Source organism: Puma concolor, chromosome B4 (genome assembly GCF_028749965.1).
Source record: "Puma concolor isolate L17-30 chromosome B4, mPumCon1.1.hap2, whole genome shotgun sequence".
NCBI lineage: Eukaryota > Metazoa > Chordata > Mammalia > Carnivora > Felidae > Puma > Puma concolor.
In genome coordinates this window covers 120,786,351-120,809,722 of record NC_141673.1, presented here as the reverse complement: position 1 = coordinate 120,809,722, position 23,372 = coordinate 120,786,351, and the positions used below count along the sequence as shown (strand labels likewise).

The window sequence follows — 23,372 nt, the reverse complement described above, 5'->3', positions numbered from 1 at the left end:
TTTTTTTTTTTTTTTCTGTTAGTATACCTAGCAAAATCCTTTTCATGAAGAAATGTTTATGAAAACCCAGATCTTTTTTCTAGTGCAAATAGGCCATCATCTGTATAGTGCCTTCACATTGTCACCCACACTGCTATGCACCTTCCAAGGGCATGGTCCTCTGCTCCACATTCTGTATGGTTTTGCCTGCAGCTGGCACCCCTTCCTCACCTCATGAGACTCCCAGTGCAGGCTTATGGCGAACGGTGTGGGGTGGGGGGTCTCTAGTCAACAGAGAGGGTCTAATAGGAACCAGAAAGTTGGCCTCATAAGTAGCAGTATTACACTTAAAACCAGGAGCAGCAGAAGACTGCTACTTTTCCCAGTTATCCACACTACTAGTTTTGGGGCCTGGGCCCCACAGAGAGTCATTGCAACTGTGAAATCACAGACGTGCTGGCGAATCCCGGTCTTGGTTGGTGCAGGAGCAAAAACTATTGTCTCAGGGAAAACAAGTTGTTTCTCTCATTACATATAACATATAACATGGCCATGTGTAACATTTATAAAATACGTGTTTCTGTATGTAAAAAGAGAAAGAGACACAGTGCTGAAATAATGCTTTTCACTGACCTAAAAGTGTGACCTTCAATGAAAGAGGAGACTCTCAGGAAGAGGTGGCCCTTCCAACTTCTGTTTCCCATTTACCTATGATCTGAAAAGAGAAATTCCTTGCTAAAGAATGAACTCTTGGGATCACCTTTTACCCAACCATCACTGTTGTAAAAGTCTTTACACTGTTGTAAAACCGCGGGTAACATTCCAGTATTCGAACAGTGTTGATGCTCCAAGAAGATATGCCTCATGTCAAGTCCGCAACATAAGGAATTCTGGTCGAGGCAAGTTACAAGTGCATGCACCAGGTCAGTATTCAGTTCTGCAGTTTGGTTGATACATGCTTAATAAGAATCTCCTCCAAGACATGCTTTTTCACATTCTCTGGGAAGACCTCTTCCTCTGTTGTAATTATCTGCTATTTTATTATTCTTTATTTTAATAAGTAATCTGCATACATGATAAAAAAATTAGAATACTAATTCATACTCCTATTACCTGATTTGCCAGCTTTCAGGAATGCCTTCTGACTCCCCATTCTAAGAATTAGGAAAGGGACATAACTATCCTAACTTTTATTCTCTCATCCCAATACACGTTACCAATATTGTTCTTTGTAAATGGCCATTGTTCATAAAATTTAAGTTCTGAAATTTTAATTTCTACAGTTGTCTTGGTTTTCATCCTAAATGGATTCTATCCTCAAGGCAGCCCTTTTCCTCCAGCTTTTTGAAATCCTCTCTTGGATGATTGAGGTTTGGTCTTCCAATATTTCTTCAAAAAGGCTCACAGAAATTATTTTCCTGAGTTCTTAAAATTGAAAATCCTTTTCCTTGTTACGTGAATGACCACGTGAAGTGTAGAATTCTTCAGTCACACTTGACATCTAGGAAGTTTTTACTGTTCCACACTTACTTGCAGAGTTGACTTTTTCCCTTGTATGATTTGATCTGTATCAGTTTTTGTCTTAGTCTATATTTTGATCTGTAGATTCAAGTCTTTTATTTCAGAACAGCTTCCTGAATTAGCTTTGGATATTATCATATCTTTTCCTCTTACTTGGGCTTCTCCAGAGATGCCTATTATTTAGAAGTTGGATCTCCTTCATTTTCCTTGGTTATAAGTAATTTTTATTTACTCAATTTCACTATCACCCCCCCTGCAACCCCCCCCCCCCCCCCGGCTAATTTTACTTAGTTTCCTCAACTCTATACTCTCTGACTCTCCTCTTTTCCTCTTCCAACATTGCCTCATGTCTAAGTTCACTTTATTTATGTGACTTTGAAACTTTACTCACAACCAGGCCCCCCAGCCCAGTCTGTGTCTTTAGGATGTGTTCATAATTGGTTTCTGAAGACCTGATTAGGGATCCAGTCTTTCACTCCATTTTCCTTAACCTGAGCTTCCTTCTTTGTCACAACATCATGGGTTCATCCAGCTCTTTTCTCTCCTTCCTTTCTCTTTTACATTTGCTCACATAACTTGTGTAGCTGACTGACTGACCATAAACAAGCTCTTCACAGCCTCTACCTTGCCTCCTAGATCATCTGTTTCCTTGCCTTCACTACTGCATTCTGTGCTTTTACACTGTTCCCACCTTATTGTGAAGAAGCCCATTTTCAACAGAGAAAAGAACGAGTAACTTTGGGAAATCAAGGGATTAACCCTGAGGGGGTTGACCTCATGCATGCAATGTCTTTGAAGTCCAGCGTTTTATCTTAAAAAGAAAGCAATATTTTTGTTCAACTCTATGATTTCTGTGTTTCTTTTAAATGTTTGTGGGAAGTGGTCCAAACTATTTGGCTATCATTACTTGATTCCCCTACCTTACTTCCAATTTTTAAGTAAAACTGAAGCCACAAAGAGATAAACCATAATAATAAAGAGGTTTCAAGTACTTTCTAGCATGCCAATGGGGATCCTCAGGGGTGTGAGGATCTCAGCCATGGATCAACCCCACTATAAAGGACCCCCATTTGCATCTTTGACTCTCTGGCCTCTGACACAGTACCAGGTACGTATTTGTCTTTCCATAGCTGTTTGTAGAACTGACCAGAACTGAAGTGGGGGAGATTTCTTCTCCACATTCAATAGGCCACTGCCTATTTTAGCTTATTCTCAGTGCCTGCTAGCCGAAATGCAATTGTTTGTTGTACTGAAGGAAAGATCAAGGTGAAGCCTTAAGGAATCAACTGTAATGTGTGTTTATACTGTGATTGCCAAGACTGAGGTCTTGAAATAGGTGTTTCTTGTCATCCCCTCAAGCATCAAGGAGAGCAGACATTTTTCTTGAGCCTCAATGAGGGAGTCCAGTGGACTGTCTGGGAACACAGGCCCTGCAATCAAACTGCCTGATTGCAAACCGTGGTATCACCCTTGATATTTGTGTGTCCATGGGCTCGTTCGCTGACCTGTCAATGCTTCATTTTCCTCATCTGTTATATGAGGATAACAAGAATACCTGCCTCATCGGGTTGTTGAGAGGAACCCATGATGCCATGTGTGAACGTGTTCAACATCAATCCTGAGACAAAGTATGCCCTCATTAAATGACAGCTGTTCTTACCGCTAAATGGTTGACTGATGAGTCCAAAACATTTTGTCTAAAAATACTTTGAAAATGTGACCCCAAGACTAGGTAGCAGCTCTAGACACTAAGTAACTGCCTTTGTGTGAAACTCCATAATTCCCACAACGAATATAGCAATTAAAAATATTTTTCCATTCCCCTTATATACACATACACATACACTGTCATCCAGAAGTAGTAAAATAGTTAGAGGAGGAAGGTGTTGCCTACAGGTCTTGTGCTATAGTCATTTCTCACCCTTCTCAAGCCTGAACTTTCCCGACAGCTTTGTGTGCCTGGGGTGCTGAACCACCGAACTCAGAGTAGAACGGTAAGTCGCCTTGGATCCCCCCACTGAGCTTTAGAAGTTAGCTTTTGAGTTTTCTCATATAACAGGATTGCCCTAGTTGACAAACATAAGGAGCCCAGAAGTTTCTCCTACTCACAGATTCCCCCATTCTTCCATATGTCCTGGGAGAGCCCAGTGCTATCTAGGAATTCCAGAATTAGAACAAGCCATTGAGAATGTCATGTTTAAGGGTAGGCAGCCTGCTGACTAGTTATTTTCTTAACATCTTCCCATCCTTTGGCATCTACTCCAGGAAACGCCAGCCAGAACTCTCCAATTAGCTACCATATGGATAGCATCTATAAGAAAACAACGTATAATCTATATCAGTTACGTGCTCTGATGAACACAATTTCATGGCCAGGAAAGGGTAACAAGGATGTAGATTTGTCACACTGTCCTCTTCAAAAGTTATCAGGCAACCTTACACCAGAGAGTATTTTTTCATAGCACAATTTTACTCTGTTTAATGTGATTTAAAGACCCACATGTTTGCCGATTGATTTGGTCAAGAGTAAGAAACATTTAGCAGGCAGAATAAGAAAGTTCTCTGTTTGGGAGAAGAATTTATGGTTTTGAAATTCCTGCAGAAGTCCAGATGAGGATCAAAGTCCAAGGCATAAAATAATCATTATGACCTTATTTTCCAAAAGCATTCCCACAAGGTTAAGTGCTTCACATGTCCTTTGTTCAGGGCCCAGACTTCAAGAGAAACACATTTGAGAAAGATGATGTGGGACCATGCTGGGGTCCTCCAACCCTGAACTAAAGGTCACACCCAGATAAGGACTAACGAGATATCTAATGGACTGAAGGAAAGTATAAGGTCTAATGAATTTGTTCTGGGTTTGTGACCAGAAGTGATATTAACAATGGCTGGGGTGGTCCTTACAGAAAGAAGCTTGGGGCACTTAGATGGCTCAGTCGATTGAGTGTCAGACTTCAGCTCAGGCCATGATCTCTTAGTTCATGAGTTCGAGCCCCACATCTGGCTCACCACTGTCAGTGCAGAGCCCACTTCGGATTCTCTGTACCCCTCTCTCTCTGCCCCTCCCCACTAACATTCTCTCTGTCTCAAAAATAAATCAACATTAAAAAAAGAAGCAGGAAGCTTATAGAAAATGGCCAAGGGGCACCTGGGTGGCCCAGTTGGTTAAGTGTCTGACTTTGGCTCAGGTCACGATCTCAAGGTTTGTGGGTTCGAGCCCGGCATCAGGCTGTGGAGCTGTGGAGCCTGCTTGGGATTCTCTCTCTGCCCCTCCCCTACTTGTGCTCTCTCTCTCTCAAAACAAATAAATAAACTTAAAAAAATTATAAGTAAATTGGCTAAAAATCTCTGGCTTCAAAACTCCTCCGAGGAAACTTTTTGTCCTGAACAAACCTTATAGCTCTGGTTTAATCAGAATCCTGTGACTTCTCTGGAGAGAATATTTGCTGTGAAGCAGTCAGTGTCTGATACAAGACTTTATGCCAGGGTCCAAATGATCCAAATACTGAGTCGTGTGTAGACAGTAGGGTCTTTGCTGCCACATGCTTCTCCTTCCGTCCAGCTGAGTTAGGGTCTTCACGTGGTCTTCTCCAAGGCCAGGTCACAATGCTCGTGTTCCCTTAGCTAGAGGGGAGAATGCTTTAAATTGTTGCTATCAACCCTGAGCGAGAATGATAGCTTAAATTGTCTCTCCTCGAGGAAATAAGTGAGTTGCTAGATGCACTAATCCAGATAGCCCCATCTGTGTCAACAATGTCAATGAGAAAAAGTGTTCAGTTCTTAACATTTGAGGCATTAGAGCAGATCTCATGTCTCAACAAGGGCATTGGTTTTTGTTTTGGTCTTTTCACCTTCAGCGTTTATTTAAAAGAACACACACACACACACACACACACACACACACACACACACACACACTTTGGTTTGTTGATTTAAAGCGAGTTTGAAATAACTTGGTGAGAAAAATCTGAGAGGATTCCACCACAAAAGAAAGCCTAGCAGAGCCAACAGGCTCTACAGCTAGTCAGTGACTTTGAATCCCAGCTTCTCCCTTCCTTAAATGTGTGACCCTTGCCCAGCTAATGAATGTATTATTTTCTCATTTGCAAAATGATGATGATGATGATGATGATGATGATGATGATAATGATGATGGAACTTTCTTCCCGGAGTTGTAGTGTGAATTACATATGTAAAGAATTTACAACAATGACTAACACATACTAGGGGATAGTTTGTGGTTTTAAGAAGTCCCCACACATAGTGTCACTTTCCCTAGCCAGGTTCTGAGCATATGAAGAGATAAATGAAAGAGTAAGAGACTGAAACAGCATTTTGGTTTCTTGATAAAGTAAGTGTTAAACTATAACTTAGAGTCAGGGCAACTGTGGGCTGCACCACAGAATTAGGCTAACTTCCTCACTCGTTCCAGAAATATGTGGACCACTACCAACATGGGGGCCCAGAGAGAGACAGACAGACACACAGAGACCGAGAGGGGTGGGGGAGAGAGTTGGACTGTGCCTCTCTTGGAAAGGGTGAGGGGAGGGGCAAGGAGATTTGGGGGAAAATCCATCTTTGGAAGGTCAGGGAATGGGAACAAGCACCCCCCTGCCAACATGATCATTTATTGTGCACAGTTATAATTAAACTGTGGACATTTCATGTTTGACCTGCATTGTTATGTAGTTGACCTGGGACACAGGAGACCCCCAATAAATGTTTCTGAAGGAATGAAGGAAGGAGTGCTATGTCTTTGCTATTTGTTTTTTTTTTTTTTTTTTTATTAAAAAATCATCTCCAAGAAGACTATAAATAACTTGCCAACCCTTCTGCGAAACTTCCCTGCCAATCCTGGCCTTTATTTTCACTTCGCTCAACTCTCAAACGGGGCATCCACAGAGCTCACTTGGTCCTTAGCACAGGCAACCTGTATTTGTATAGATTTTATAATACTAGTTCCTTCTCTCTGCCTATTTATCCCCCCAGGTTCCTCAGCACCCTGCACACTATGGGATTCACGCCCTGTCCTCAGAGTCTGTGACATTTCCCGCTCTGGGCAGAGGGCAGAAGGAGTGGACATTCTCCTCCATGGTGTAGGTGAAGAAATAGCAAAGCGGGGAGAGCAGATGGGGGGGGGGTGCTGGTTGCAGCGCTAAGAATTGGGGCTTTGCTGGTTATATTGTTTAAAAAATATGTCACTGTGCTGAGTTTCTGCTGGGAGCCAGTCTGGGTACTAGGCAGAGAAGACACCAGAGGAGCCACAAACACAATCTAGGTCCTGCCGTCAAGGGGCTGGTCACCCAGAGTTGTGGTTTCCAACCTTGCTTTTGCTGTCATGGATAGGAACCTGTGGGATAAGCCCTCCTCCCAGGTGATCCAAATGTGTCCCCTCCCTTCTGGTCCCTTCTGAACATCACTGATCCCATTCTGCATACACATAGAATCCTGGGCAGGCGTGATAAGCACTACCCCACACGGGTAAACGTGACCCTACCTTGGCAGGGAGGAAGCAGGGGATAAGCAGTCAAGCCAGACCTTGAGTCAGGAGTATGATACAGGTGGTGATGTGAATACAGGAAGAGCATCCCAAACAGGGGAGATGGCGTGAGGAAAGGCAGAGCTGTGAATGTCACCTAGTGTGTCCAGGAAGAGCAAGCATCCTACGCTCCACGCAGGGAGGGTTACCAGATTTAGCAAATAAAAATAACAGTTTACGTCTCCAACTGGGGCAGACTTCTATTTCAGAAGTATTCGTTATTTATCTGACACTCAAATTTAACGGGGCATCCTGTATCCTGCCTGTCACCTGTTCCCGACACATAGGGCCTCTGGGCACACCTCCTGGCTGGTCTGAGGTGCACATCTGGACTGGCAGCTCTGGAGCCATTGCACTGACACCAGCTGAAGGCAGTCCTGCTCCGTCAATCTTGGGAAATTTGCCTGAAGGTTTTGTCTTCATTTTTAAATTACTATTAGAAAAAAAAAAAGAAAAGCATTGCCAAAGGTGGATATCCCAAATCTCTCTGGGGTGAGATTGTACTATGAGTCCTGCTGTATCAAGTACTGGGGACTATTTGTAAAAGGAAATGCTAAGGATGCTACCTAGGAAGCATGGAAGTTTCCACCCTGCAGAGCAAAGCTGACGTTCAGAAGCAGGCTTTTGACTCTCTCGCCCTCTAGTGGCCGAATGCCTAAACAGGGATTTGCGTTCCTACTTCAACTCTGTCATCCCTTGGGACTTTGAGTCTCAGTAAGTGAAGTAATTAAGAAAGACCCAAGAAGGTGCAGGCACAGGTGCAGGTAGATCCTAAATGCAGCCTGAGAGGCACGTGGGTCCAGAAAAGAGATGTAAAATGCTGTGCTGCTCTCCCGCGGCCTCTTGCTTCTTCATGATGCCCCGGGGCAGGGCTTCCGGCCCAGGGGGACTGCTTCTGCCCATGGTTGCCTTTGATTTCGTTCATTTATCCAACAAATATTCCTGGGGTGTTGACTATGGGCCAGGCACTGTGCTGGGTGCTGGGCATAACACATAAAACCTAATGTATTTAGGGGCGCCTGAGTGGCTCAGTCTGTTAAGCTTGGGACTCTTGATCTCCGATCAGGTCATGATCTCATGGTTTGTGAGTTTGAGACCTGCATCAGGCTCCATGATGACATCACAGAACCTGTATGGGATTCTCTCTCTCCCTCTCTCTCTGTCCCTCCCCTACTTGCCCTCCCTCTCTCTCTCATTCTCTCTCAAAAATAAATAAATAAACTTTAAAAAAACACATTACAACATATTTCATCATGATTTGGAGTTAAACCAAGGACATTGCATTGTTCAAGAAATTGTACCCAAAACAAATTGAACTCATTGCTAGGCACAGGCATTTTAGGATCATAAAAGGGTCTACATGAGTAATGCATTTTTTTCTATGACATCCTGGCTTTGTAATTCATACATATGTTGTGTCTTTGATAAATGGTCATTGGACTTCTTGACAGCTATTTATAATTTCACACATAGTCATCAATCAGATTGCATACGATACAAAATTGATGCCATGTGATGTGCCTAGAGCCATTCCTGACTTTATGAAAAAAGAGGGACTTGGCAAAACATTGAGTTCTTTCTGTTTTCCTAGAATGGGCAATGCTGTTCCCGACACTGAAAGAATATACCAACAGAAACCTACTAGGGCAATGAGGTTGTATTTGGAAATAGTCAGGTCTATTTGTGGTAGTGGCGACCAACTCAGTGTAAAAACCTCGGTGGCCTGTTGATGTGTCACCTGTGGCTGTTTAGCCATAAGGAGTCATCTTCCCAACTGTTGCCACCCATGTTCTAACTCATCTGCATGCTACCTTGCCTTCTAAGTGTTTCGCAAGTCTGCCTAGACTTTTAGTTCAGATTCTCACATCTTTTTTCCTAAACTATGATAACAGCCACTTGAGTGTAGTCCCCTTTCCTGCTTCTTTCAAATCCATTCTCTAAAACACAAATCTGACCACGTGATTGCTGTTTTCTTTCCCGCGCATGCCTCCACCGTGCTTAGGATACAGTTCAAGCTTTTTGTGCCCTGAGTGTGTGGGACTGCCACCTGTCCAGCCACATCCACCTCCCCTCCATCATCCTTCTCAACACTTCCCTGCAAGGGGCTGGCAGGTGCTCTCGATTGGTTTGTGGATCTGTTAAATGACCATCCAAACACATAAATCTAAATAAATCTCTGTGCTGTCTGGGTTTTCGTTTTCCCTTTCATAAAACCAGAGCCCAGATGAGACCAAATCCCACTCCAAACATGTTATGAATCTGTATTGACTGTGTTTTAAGAGCCCCATTATCAGTGAGTAATATGCTTATCAGATTCCCGAGACTTCTTGCCCGTGCCTTCCCCCATGCCTCAGCTATGTAGCATTCTTTGGCTAATTCTCTTTGGGTGCCCAGTGCTGTGTTCATTGGATTTTGACCTCAACATAGAGTAGAAATACCTTGGTTACAAGGGCTTATTCATTCATTTGTTCGTACGTTCATTCATTCATTTGTGCATTCATTCATTGATTCATGAACTGTTACTGATGGGGCGAGAGTGGGGAGCCCCAGTCTTTCTGAGGGAGCAAGATCTTCCCTGGCAGATGCTAAGTTTCTACACTTTTTAACTTTCCCAACCAGTCATGCAAAGTTAATGCCGCTGGCTATGCCTCATCCAGATCTATTCTTGATGTTTCTGTTATGTTTAGATTACTGAGATCACTGTATGTTATTTTCGTTCAGAGCAATGCAGACATTGAAAAGAAGTGCCAAAATAAATTCCCTGTGACGTGAAGAGGAAATGTCACTGTGTAGCAGTGAACTGATGAATATTAAGGGATCTTGCTCACCTGTCCAGCAATGGCACTTTCTACCTATGTCCAACAGCTTTAGTTATATGTCTGGATTCCTTAGAGATCATGCCCCACTTTGGGATAGTAGAGGGTGATTGATCATGTTTTGACCGAGATGTATTCACTTACTACACTTATATGGCACTTACAATGTACCAGGCACTGTCCTCCTTTAATCCTCCAGGCAACCCTATGGGATAAATTTTTTTTAAAGAGCACATGCATGCATGAGCAAGCAGGGGAGAGGCAGAGAGAGAGGGAGAGAGGGAATCCCAAACAGGCTCCATCTGTCAGTGCAGAGCCCGATGGGGCTCAGGCTCACGAACCACGAGATCATGACCTGAGCCAAGATCAAGAGTTGGACACTCAACCAACTGAGCTACCCAACCACACCCAAATAAGTTATTATTCTTATTTCCATTTTACAGGTTAGGAAAACTAAAGCACCTTGCCCAAGGTTGCACAGCAGATGAGTAGTGGAGCAAAGATTCAGGCTTGGACTCCAGAGTATGTGCTCCCTGCACACGGATATTCTTTTGGAGTAAGGTGGCTAAACCATGTTCTTCCCTTGACCTTAAAGCTGTAGCCTTGTCTATGCAGTCAGTATTTGTACAAAAGAAAAACGTCAGAATACGCATAGGTAATCTTCTTCTCCCTTCCATCAGTAACGTTGGGGCGGTGGATGGCAGGGCTGCTTGGGGAGGGGGGCAGCTCCCAGCGGGGGTTCCCCTGCCTTGCTAACGTGAGCCTGGCTTGTCTGGAAGTTGTAGCAGGACTGCAATAGAATGTTATAATTGCGAGGAGTGTCTGAGTTTATCTAGCCTAAAGCCTTCATTTTACAGATGAGAAACCTGAGGGCCTAGAGAGGTTAAATAACCACTCATCCAAGATCGCACAGCTCCAGAGTGAGCGTGGGGTTGCTTCTGCACAAATTGAGAACCTGAGTGAAACAGCACTCTGTTAATTTCTTAGTTTCCTGCCTCTGTTTTGTCATCATCTTTTGATTTTGTGCTCACTGGGTGACATTTGTTGCTGTTTATTTTTTCTTCTTACTGGATAAACATAGATGCTGGCTTGATCGTCTATAGGATTTCTGCAGAGTAGTGACTCAGACCTGTGTGTAACGGATAAGCTGTAATTTAGGAGAATATTTACATGGGGGTGGCAGTAAATAGGGCACCTGCTCTGGAGAAGCAAATACGAGGAGAGGGCGGGAAGGAGTAATGGAGGAACATTGTCCATGACACCCAGCAGACACACACCGTGAAATTCAGTACATTTATCACAGCTCCTAGCTAATTGCGCGGCTGCTCACTTCACCCCTCCCCCACCTAACCCCCCCCCCACCCCCCCACCATTCAGTGCAGCCCTCACTGTGCTAACAGAATCACTTTTCTAAAGTACAGATTTGGTCCATCCCTTCCTTGTCGCCTACCGGATACAATTTAAACTTCTCATTTGAAGGGGTTCCTGGATGGCTCAGTCCATTAAGCGTCCGACTTTGGCTCAGGTCATGATCTCACAGTTCGTGAGTTCCAGCCCCACACTGGGCTCTCTGCTGTCACCGTGGAGCCCACTTTGGATCTTCTGTCCCCCTCCTTCAGTGCCCACCCTCCCCCCCCAACTCACGTGTGCGTGTGCTCTCTCTCGCTCTCTCTCAAAAATAAACATTTAAAAATAAAATAAACTTCTCATTTGAAATGCAAGAGCCCTCAAAATTGGCCCTTACTTATTTGATCGATCTTCTGCCCACCCTGATCCCCATGATTATTATTATTTTTTGATGTCTTTACTTTCTGCCAATATTTGTCACCACCACCTGCTCCCTACAGCCCACACCACACACACCCCACTCATACTGTCTCTCAAGGCCTTGGCCATGGCATTTGGGGTTCCATGGCTTGAAATGTTCTTTCCCCAGTGACTCACCTGGTGAAACTCTATCCCTTCTTTGAGACCACACGTTACCTTCTCTCCCAAGCTTTTTTCCTGCTCTTGACCAATGTGGCTATTCCTCCATCGATGTTTTTCGTCTGTATCTCAACTAGAGCTCTATTCTTTTTTCTTTAAGTGAACATTATCTTCTTAGTCCACATGGTTTCATCATTCTTTCCTTGAGCCCACCAGGCAAAAAGCACTTACTCAGTATGTCAGTGTGCCCAGCGCTGTGGTAGGGGCTCAGGTTCCAAAATGGCTAAAGCTGGTCCTCCTCCTTTGCAACCTCACAGTCTCATGAGAGAGGCTCACATTTGAGCAATAAATACTGTGCGGTGGGATAAATGTTCACAAAGCGGTGGCTTGTCTCCTTGATTCCAGCATCCCTAGCATCCCCCAAAGGCAAATTAGTGCTCAATAATTTTTTTCAGGATTTTATTTTTAAGTAATATCTGCACCCAATGTGGGGCTTGAACTCACAACGGTGAGATCAGGAGTTGCACGCTGCACCAACTGAGCCAGCCAGGCAGCCCTGTGCTCCATACATTTTTGAAAAAACGAAGGGGTGAGTGAATGAGGACATGGATGAATTGGTTACCAACACTAAACCAGTACTCTCCAGACTGCAGTGTCTTATAAAGCAATTTTATGAATTATAAGAACAAAATATTTTACTTTTTAAAAATAGTTACGGGGGTGCCTGGGGGGCTCAGTCGTTGAAGCATCCAGCTTCGGCTCAGGTCATGATCTCATGGTTCGTGAAGTGGAGCCCCACAGTGTGCTCTGTGCTGACAGCCCAGAACCTACTTTGGATCCGCTGTCCCCCTCTCTCTCTGCCCCTCCCCCATCCTCTCTCTCCTTTTCTTTCAAAAATAAATAAACATTAAAAAAATAGTTCGGTATTTACCATCTGTAGAAAAGTCAGAAAATAGAGTATTGTTTTATCAAACCCGTAACTTTAACAATATTATCAAGGAAATAAAGCTTCATCTTTTTAAGTGAGTCAATACTAATATAAAGTGTAACAATTTGATGACAGGAAACAAATTGCTGGAGTTTGAGAAACACGGACGGACGAGGTAATTTTCACTATTTCCTTCAATTTCGCAAAACGTAAGGCTCCTGGGTGGCTCATTCGCTTGAGTGTCTTACTCTTGATTTCAGCTCAGGTCATGATCCCCAGGGGGTCATGGGATCGTTTCCCCTGTCGGGCTCCATGCCGAGCATGGAGCCTGCTTGGGATTTTCTTTCTCCATCCCACCCTACCCAACTCACACATGAGCAAACATACTCTCTCTCTCTCTGAATCATCAATCAATCGGTCAACCAATCAATGTTGAAAAAGATGGGGCAAAGAACATTGTGTTTTGAAGATGAACCAAACCATATTTATTTATCTCGGAAATGATTCTGTAACCTCTCCACTTGAGTGTCTGATTTTCACAGGCTGTGACCTGCTCCTGTGACAAGGCATAGCCCTACCCATAGTTTGGGTTCTTATTTATGTGAGGAAGTAGGAGGGTTAGGAAATGGCTTTCCCAGGCCTCCTGAGCAGCTGGACATGATCCTTTGACATTTAGGAGAAGCAGTAGCTACTCTGGAAAACAACAGAAATCAGTCCTTGTCCCTCTCATTCAGCTGCTCCATCCTTGCCTGTTTCTTTCTCTGTTGCTGCTACTGCCCTTCTGCTAGAACACTCTCTCTCTCTCTCTCTTTCCCTTCCTACCCGCCCCCCCCCTTCCTTTCCTTTTCAGTCTCTTGGCTGTGCCTGCTAATGTCTGTTTGGGGGGCTCCTCTTTGCTCAGCCATACTGCCAGCACCTGGGTGACCACCTGAACCCAGGTTTCCCAGAACTTTCCTGATTTTAGCATGGAAATTTCTGCATCCAGGGGCGCCTCGTTGTTCAGTCGTTTGAGCCTCAGACTTAGTCTCAGGTCATGATCTCAAGGCTCAGGGCTCATGAGTCGTGAGTCGGGCTCACTGTTGTCAGCGTGGAGCCTGCTTCAGAAACTCTGTCGCCTCCTTCTCTGTGCCCCTCCCCCACTCATTCTCTCTCTCTCTCTCTCTCTCTCTCTCTCTCTCTCTCTGTCTCTCAAAAATAAATCAACATTAAAAAAAGGAGAAATGTCTGCATTCTGGGAGCACCCAAAGTCCTGGGCGAACCTGGCTGGTGGGTCATCCTAACTCCTTTTTCTCTGTACTGCATTCAAATTCTGTAGGAAAGAAGAGGGGTGATCTGACTGGGTCTCTGAGCCCCTCTCCAGCCCGGAGCTCCCTGAGTTCTTGACAGGGAGCACCCCAAGCTGATCCCTACTGACCTGGGGTGGCCCAGAGAAGCTCCCCGGCTGCCTTCCTCAGAAAGGGCTTGTGAGCAGGGCACACTGGGAATATCATTGATTCCTCACTAGTCTACCACATCACTACACCAGTTGGCCGTTTATCAGGGTCTTGGGTTCTGACGCACATGGGTTGGGGGGGGGTGTGCAGAAGTGGGGGAGGTGTGCGTGGGATGGGGGGGAGCAGGTAGAGACTACTTATCATTTTGTTCTTTTATGGATTCAATCACTTCACACAAATTAGACTCCTCATAGAGTGTTGTGGAAAACTTGGTCCAACCTCTAATTAAATATCTTGCCCCACTAAACCTTGCCCAGTTGAGAGACTGTAAAATCTGGCAAAGAATGTGTTTCAAAAGCACAACAGTATAATCCGGGAAACAAAACTTTAAGCTCTAGGAGCACATGGGGAGGACCACAGAACTCACCTGGGGGCCGGAGAGAAGGAGAGCCACAGGACAGCTGGTAAACGCCCCAGGTCTTCTTCCCCCTCCCACTTGGCTCTTTAGGTCCTTCGTGATTAGAACTGTTTTTTCCATCTGCAACGAACATGCGTTGTACCCTCTCCTTAAATCCTGTGGACTGGGGTGGGGAGAGAAGATCGCTGTAAAAATACTTAAGTTCTGGAGCACATGATTGGCTTTCAAGAACTGACCCCAAAACTTGAGGGTGAGCCGGCCTGATGGAGAAGCTGGAGACGGGCCCGCCCTCCGCACACCCCGAGGGAGCACCTGCCCCGTCGGGCGCCCTGAGCCCCCGGAGCGCAGTGTCAGCCTCCCTGGGGGCGAATCAGGAGGGCCATGCATCTGCACAACCCTGCCATTCTCTGTTGTCTGTGGCTCTTACTCCCTGAAACTAAGATCTGATGAAAATGCGAAAAACAAACAAACAAACAAACAAAAATCTAGGTGCATTATTGAAAGTCTACGCGAGTGATTATTTGGCCGAGAAGAATATCAGTACATTCAATCCAGTTTCAACGTTTCCCCTGCCTGGTAGGGAAGGTGAGGACCTCTGAGTTCTAGAGGTGGGGATGAGGAGAGCAAAGGCTCAGGAGGAGCAGTAGGAATAATCCCCCTTCGGGACCCTAGGAGGCACGTCTCAGACATCTCTCTTGCTGTACCGAGGTCACCCCACCTCTGTGCTGCACCCCGTCCCCACCAGCCTACGTGAGCCTGCCAGTACCCCAACTCACCTCACAGGCCCTTTCCCCTATCTGACCATGTGCAGGCTCCTCTCCATGATCTCTGATGGCTGGTCCCAGCCTCACGTCCTGGGGGAAGCCATGTCTCACCTGGGATGTTCCTGGCATTACGGAAACAGCACACAGGCAAGCACGTACATTACAGCATACACCGGGCCTCAGTGTCTTATACAGGAAAGACCCCCAGCTAATATGAGACCCGATTCTGTGATTGAGGGGAGAGGGGTTTTAGAAAATAGATATACTCTCCCCTGTACCAACTCTGACTTTATTCTCCATTTCTTTTTTTTTAATTAAGTAATTTGTTCTTGAGAGAGAGAGAGCGCGCACATGCACGCATGCACACATGTGCCCATTAGTGGGGAAGGTGCACAGAAAGAGAATCCCCAGCAGGCCCCACAGAGCCGGATGCTGGGCTTGAACCCACGAACTGCGGGATCATGACCTGTGCTGAAATCAAGAGACAGACACATAACCAATGGAGCCACCCAGGCACCCCTATTCTCCATTTTGATATAGAAAAAGGAATGAGAATAATTGAGGGGTCCCCTAGGGCGGCTGTGAGAAAAGGGGATAAAATATCCTAAGTATTAAGCAAATTCAACAGCGTGATGGTTGACGAGGGGGCCTGACTGGCATTAACTCTCCAGGTCTCATTTTGCTCATCTGCAAAATGGGGGAGGGAATAGAAGCTAACCCTTGATCCCAATTTTCTGGCCCTGTGATTGGTTCCCCATAGTCCTTACTGCCCCAACAACTCACTGAAGCTTTGCAGGGCACGTGGAGAAGGCCAGGGGCAGAAGTAGGCCAGGGAAATGCCTTCCCAATGAGGTCTCACCAAATACTCTCTGATGAAAGGGTTCATAATAGCACCACTGAGTTAAAGCAAGGAGCAAGCAGGGTGCTTGTATCTGTGGGCGTTCTTACATTTTCATGGGTTCCACCTCTAGGAACTCTATAGAATATGACACAGTTTAGCCCGCTCTGGGATTAAAGGGGCGGGGGAGCGTACATCAGTTGGAATTTTCACTTGAAAGTCGCCACCTGGAAGCCAGACTTGGTCTGCTGTGACCACGTGAAGCAGAGCTGAGCGCTGGTTTCCCCATGATGTGCTGCACACATGGGCCGCCCCAGCGACGCTGCTTGGCAGACGTGGTCTTTGCTTTCCAGCGTCTTCCGACTTAAAAGAGATAAAAGAAACCCCGATAAAAATGGACATCAATGGATTCTCTTGAAAAGAAAGCAAATATGCTTAAAGCATTAACACATTGGATCTAAGTGTAGTTTGTGTTCATAATTGCATGAAGAATTTTACGGGGTAGGGAGAAAAGTTCCAAGACATCGGTATACAGAGAGACGTGAGCGGTGGGGGAGGCTTTTGGTCAACTCACTTCTCCTTGGCTGGCCAGGTCTCCTTGGAGCAGCTGGGATTTTAAGGACTCAAGTAAGATCAGGAAGATTGGTTACCCTCTGGAGAGAATGCTAGAGATAGAAATGGTTCCATGGTCACATCTGTGAGCTCTTCGCCCTAAACATAGAAAGGGAAATTCTGTTTTGATGGATGAATCATACAGATTACGCTATTGTGAGATTTTTGTTCTTCAATGTGAAGTGGTTGGTGGGGCTTGTAAAACAGCTCAGATGACGGTTCACACCTTTAATTAATGCTTAAATTTCTCTGGTGAGGTCGATGTGGGGAAACTGAAACAGCCTTCTTTGGGCTCGTTTTGCATTTGGAAACCCGAAGAACACATGGGGCATATCTTGGGCTACACAGAGGGGACCATCTGTCCTGGTTTGCCAGGGACAGTCGTGGTTTCCGCGTCTTGTCCTGTTGCAATTATTTATAGTGTCCCCTTTCGCGGCCACAAGTGCTCTGGTTTATATTTAAGTGTAAGGTCACCCTAACCAGCTGACACACTGCTGGCAAGAGTAAGGTGGGAGAGCCCGCATTTCATTCACCAGATCGTCCATTTAAGCAAATGTTCTCCCAATTGTCACAAGTCTTTCATTTCTGAACTCCAGGCTGACACTCAGGGGTGTTCCCTTCAGAAAGGCAATGTGTAACACGTCAAAGGGGGCTCCGGTTGAAACATTTTTGGCTTATTTGTTTTTCACTTTATTTTGTTTAGTTTTCCTTTCAGTGACCAATGCCTTTGACAATTACATTTTATGGCTTCCGCTAGCATTACTTCTTTCGTGTCCTCGTGTCAAATCATCGTAGGCAATCCTGTGCCGAATAGCATTTTTTTTTATCTTTTATTTTTTATTTATTTATTTTTTTATTATGAAATTTATTGTCACATTGGTTTCCATGTGCCGAATAGCATTTAAGCTAAAAAAAGAATTTGGGACCTATCAGTGCAATTCCACGAAGGCTGGATTCTAGCAATGATTTCTCTCTTGAAAAACTCACATAAAGGAAGAGTTGACATGCTTTCCACAGCTCTGTAATTAAATAGGCCTGCTAAGCAGTCACACGCAATAGTTTCTGACTGTTGTCACTAATGCCTGTCATGGCGGATGTCTGTTTAAGTTGTGTTTTCAAATCCAGTAGTGGCCCAGTTCTGCAACAGGATTGTTCTGCCTGCAAAATCACCATTTGCCCTTTTATCTCATCACTTGTCTTTCCTTTTAAATGACATTTTTTTGTGTGTTAGCTCATTTTGAGTCATGAATTGCCAACATATGGAGCCATTAAGCAAGAAATAGTCTTGCACCTTCCCTGGTTAACAGAAATGGAGTTGAAAATTCAGCCCCCTGGTATCATTATTGTAGCTCTCTATATGAGTGCAGGAAAATCACATTTCAAGTTCTTCCCGCTTTCCTTCTGCCTTTCACAGCACATTTCAAAGTACGGCAGTAGGCAGATTGGTTTGTAATAGCAATTTTTAAACCTAGAAATTAAATTAAACCTAAAAGCACGGCATGTTTCTAGTTCAAATAGGGTTTCTTCCAGAAAGAACATTTCCGCAGCTATAGCAATGACAATAATAGTATTTTTCATGAAGATCTGAGTTACTGAGCTTATGGAGATTGCAGAAAACGGTTAGTATTTTCTAGAGACCCCTCTCAGAGAAGCTGACAATTAGCAAAATAGTCCTAGTAAGGTCTGTGTGCTTTGAAGAGCGTTGTACAGAATAGTCAGTGCAAAGGCATTAATACAGAGCTTTCTCAAATTGTTTTCAGTTCTCGTTCTCAAGGAGAAGGAACAAAAGGCCAGTAACTAGTCTGGTAGAAGCTTTCCCCCATAGAATGGTCAGAAAGTTGAACTATTCAAGAGAATGTGATTTACTGTAAATATATGTCTAGATTTCCTGGTCCTTAATGATTCATGTTAATTATCTTCGCTCGTAATGCCTTTTTGTTTTGCGCATTCCACAAAGAGTTTTGCTTGGAGGAATATCTACACAGGCCGCAGTCTGCGTTGCCTGTGGGGGAGGGGAGGGTCCCAGCAGCCTGAACACGTGGTGGGCAGAGGGGGTTCCTTGGGCTGCCTGGAAACTAACCAGAGTTTAGAACTGGGGAGACCTGCCCTTATTTTGCCCAGTTGGGGATCAACAGGGCCTTGAAGGGCTGCTCTCCCACTTTCCAAACAGCCCCAGGAAAGCAAAATCTGCATGTAAAAATGGATTTTTTCCCCCACCCCCGCCTGAACTGAGCTAGCCAGAAAGGCTTCCCAGCAGGCGGTGGGCTGTTGGTTGTTGTGGGCTGCTATGGTAGGTATGCTGTTGTCTCCTTCACCCTGGGGGTCTTGCCACTGTACTGTGTCAAGTGACAGGTAGGAGCTGGTAGGAACAGGCTCTTCGGGCACCGAAGCAAGTCAGGTGAGAGCCCAGGGACATCCTCTGGTGTGTCCCTCCCCACCACTCCAACCGTCCCTGGCATTGTTAATTTGAAGACAAATTCACAACAACTACCCAAGGATCAGGACAATCTGGAGCCGGGGGCCTGAACACAAATCCCTCCTTCCTGAACATTTTGTATCTGAGGAAATAGTAAGGTTAAAACAAGACTCCTCTGGCGTTGACTCGTTTGCCCACAGGGAACCAGTACAGAAACTGTGTAAGATTAGTTCCTCCTTAGAGCAAGATTACCAGGTAATTCTGCCGCAAAGTCGTGGAGACCTTGAGCCCTGTCGACTCAGTTGCCTGTATTCATGCTGCCAGGCATGGCTTTAACTTTCTTGAAGATTCCCCACATGTTGGATTTCAAGAAAAATCCTGTTAGGAGTTTCAGGGTCTTTCTTTTCTTCGTCCCTTCCTATGTGAGAGTTTGGCTCAATCTCTGGCATGTCCATTTCCCCTATATCCTTTGTCCCTACGGGCCTTCCGCATCTTTTTTGTCCTAGATGGCCAAAATATGTCTCCCACGCTGCCAAAACACACAGGTGACTCGAGGTCAGAATCTGGAGGATAGGCCAGCCATTGTTCTGCACAAATTCTTGATCTAAATTAATCTAAGACCTTGCCTGAATGGCCTGTTAAACTGCATGAAGGTCTGGTCAGCAAGTTACCCATGGTCCTCTTTTCCCCTCAACTGATGAGGCCCCTACAGATTAGAATATCACACTCTTCCTACTGGTGATTGTGCTACTTTTAGATGGCTGAAATGACAGAGCTAATGTTGCTTAGATTATTTTCCCATCTTTTTTTCGTGTGTGTGGACATTGTGCCTCCTATTTTCACTTTCTGGGAAATTTGCCAATTTTTCAAGGACTGGGTAAAGAACAAAATAAATATTTGTAGATAGCTTAAAAGGAGAATGAATATGTTGGATGTAACTCTGCCCAACCAAAGAAAAGCAATTTTTTTTGCCTTTCAGATATTTTAAAGTAATTAACTTGAGAGATTCGGAAGGTTGACTTTACTAGTTTACTTTTCAAGATTTGTGAGCAAGGGGTGTGTGTGTGTGTGTGTGTGTGTGTGTGTGTGTGTGTGTGTGTTGGGGGAAAGGAGAGGCTTCAAAGCCTAAGCAAATGGGGGTACAAACTCTTTTTAAAGTTCAGTGCAAGTGATTGATACTGACTGTGCGAAAAGTAAACAACTTCTTTGTGTTAATCAGGTTCTAAGCAGTTATTGCCAGAAAGTGTTTACTTAACAACATTCAGCATAAAGGCTTGCTTTCTGTCTTTCTTTTTTATAAAGAGATTTCACTCAAATTTGGGATGTTCTGCAGTTGGCTGTGTATTAATATGTATAGCAGCCTACTTGGGAGGCTCCTTCTGTGTCTGAGATTCAAGAACCCAGGCAACGGACTTCCAGTTCTCGCCGGCGATCCTATGTGAAATGTTTTCCTTCCCCGGCTGCGGGATCTCGGCAGTTCGCAGCGGTGCAAACCAGGCAGTCCGGGTCCTGGTCGGACAGCCCATCACCTGTTGGGGCCTCCCACGCGCGCCGCGCAGGGCTCGCCCGGGCCAGGGGCGGCGGGTGGCTCCGGGGCACAGGCTCTCCCCCCTCCCCCCTTCCTCCGGGACCAGTCGGGCTGGCGGACTGACGGACGGACGGACGCGGGGACGCAGGCACGGAGGGACGGGGGCGGCCCGACGCTGGAATGCAGTTTTCTCCGGCGAGAGAGACTTTGCACCGGAGTGGAGAATAGTTTGGGGTGGGGTTTCGCACGGTCCCCTCCCCCCCCTCCCCCCCCCCGCCCCAGCCCAGGGCCCCCTTCCAGGCGCTTTCTGGGAGCTTTCAGAACTGCGCTCTGAAGTTTAAAGAGCAGCAAGGAGCTTGTGCCGTAGGCAGGGACAATGGAAGAAAATGAAAGCCAGAAATGTGAGCCGTGCCTTCCTTACTCAGCAGACAGCAGGCAGAAGCAGGGTAAGTAACAGACTCATTCAAAGATGGAGTTACAGTTAAGCGTGTTCCTCGCCGCGGGCTGCTTTTTATAATCCCGAGACGGGGCGCATGGCAAAGAAAACGCGCTTTTCTTGGGGTGGTGCGTTTTCAAAACTGAGTGGAGAGCTGTGATTTCTTGGGTCTGACTTGATCTCTGGCAGGGTTTTCGTAAGCAGCAAAAAAAGTGGCTTGGGGATACCGCGTTTGTGGGACAGTAAGCATTCAGTATGTGTTGTATCTCTAGGCAATGACAAAATATATCGCTAAAAGCAGCTTTTAATACTCACTGCTCCAGCCGTGGGAGAAAGGAGCGGTTTCTGGGAGGCTATCTCTGGGAGGGCAGCATTTCCATTCATTGGTTGAGGGATCCCATGAGGCAAATGCACACTGGATGCAAGTTTTGCGGAATTTTAGAGTTAAATTACAGAGTTTAGGGATGTTTTATTTTACAGATCGGAGCAGTAGGGGAGCACTTGTACCTCTATGTGGATGATGGATGGGACTCTGTGAATCTCTCTATTCAAAAGTTGGGAGTTGTTAGAGAATTTTGGTAAATTTTCTCCAGGCAGTTTTCCTTTAATTGTGTCTGTAATAGACTTGTCTTTTCCGTAGGGAATTTCCAGAAGCTTATGTTGTTCCAAAGAAATTTCACAGCGAGGCTGGGTAGAGAAAGGACTTCTCTGCTTTCCAGTATCTGACGTCTGTGATGCCAGAGCCTATAGAGCCTATCATATGGTATCATATAGGCAGCGTGTTCATAAACCCGCACAATCCGAAACCATCCCCGCCCACCCTACCCCAGGTTCATCCAGAGGCCAGTTAGGAACTAAAAGAAGCCTTGCGGGTCTACAGTGCTCTGCGTGGGAGTAGGGATTATGCACAGGGGAAAAGGTGTGTGTGCTTTAAAAAGGCGAAAGGGAAGTAACAAATGACTCATCCACATTGAAAATGCAAAACTAAGCTAGGCAGAAGCACTGCAATTAAAATACCCCCCCTCCCCACCTTACCCCTGTCCTGTGAAATGCAGGAAACCTGAAGCTTAGAAAACCCTGGAGGATCCCCCAGTCCTACAGTCTTCGGTCTAGGTGTCTGTGTTTGTGTTTCTAAAACAGAGCACTCTCCGTGAGGGCGCCTGGTCAGTGGGGTCCAGTGGGAGATAAGGCTGCCATCCCTCCCTTCCCCCCTTATCTGGTAGGGCAGGATCCTACAGCAAGGATTCCATCTGTTGAAATAAATGACCCAGAATCTACAGGGGCAATTAGAATGGGACCACTTTAAGAAATAACTTTCAAACAAACACAGCAATTCAAAGATGCTTCAGAGGCTGGGGATAGTCAGGCTGAGGGAATGTAATCACTTTATTCATTTACTCATTCATTCAGTGGGAGAAACAGTGAACAAAGTAGATGAAAAATACTTGCCCTCACTGAACTTCTGTTGTAAGAGCCATGTTTGGAGGGAAGGAGGTGGTAAAGAGAGACAATGAACAGATACATAAAATACACAGCATGTTAGATGCCAGCGTTCCCAGGTTTAGTGAGTAAAAATACCCTGTATTTGAGTTAAATACCCAGTTAAGTTTGAGTTTCAGATGAGCAACAGATAATTATTTTTGTAGGAGTATATCCCGTGCACTATTTGGGACATACTTATGCTGAAATTATTCATTATTTACTTGAAATTTCATTTTAATTGGGCATTTTATATTTTATCTAGTAACTATTAAGTAGAAATAAGACTGTAGGCAGGGAAAGGGAACAGGAAGTACATGGGTTGCGGGTGAAACTGTAGATAGGGTTATCAGGGAGACCCTCACTGGCGTATATCTGAATAAACATCTGAAAGAGGTGAGGGAGGGAATAGCAGGAACATGTTCAAAGAACGGCAAGGACATGGGAGAAGGCTGGGAGAAAAGAGGGTAAGAGGTAATCCAAGCCAAATCACATAGGGCTGTGAGACTGTGGCAGAGATTTGATTATTTCAAAAGAGCTGGGGAGAGGCTAGCAGGTCTGACTTGTCTTATAAAAGAGAAATATTGGGTGCTATGCCGAGAATAACCCACATGGGGGGTAGGGGAAGGGCAGGGAGGCCATTTTGGAGGCTTCTGTGGTAAACCAGGGACGAGGTTGGACCAGCAGGTGGTAGAACAGGTGATGAGACACTTCCAGATGTATACTGAAAGTTAAGGCA

General features: G+C 45.2%; 1 protein-coding gene across 16 annotated transcripts in view; it reads left to right on the top strand.

Moving 5' to 3' along the window:
* Positions 1–23,372, top strand: part of KIAA1217 (KIAA1217 ortholog) — a 755,207-nt gene that overhangs the window by 432,599 nt on the left and 299,236 nt on the right. For 4 of the 16 annotated variants that reach the window (XM_086714729.1, XM_086714726.1, XM_086714727.1 and 1 more), the window contains exon 1: positions 20,991–21,164. The exons of 4 other annotated variants lie outside the window; for them this stretch is intronic. In XM_086714729.1, the coding sequence (XP_086570855.1) occupies positions 21,095–21,164 (70 nt within the window). In that variant the 5' untranslated portion in view covers positions 20,991–21,094. Of the gene's footprint in view, positions 1–20,986; positions 21,165–23,372 lie in introns of those variants that run through there. 8 more of the 16 variants (XM_086714744.1, XM_086714728.1, XM_086714747.1 and 5 more) reach the window with 5 other exon arrangements.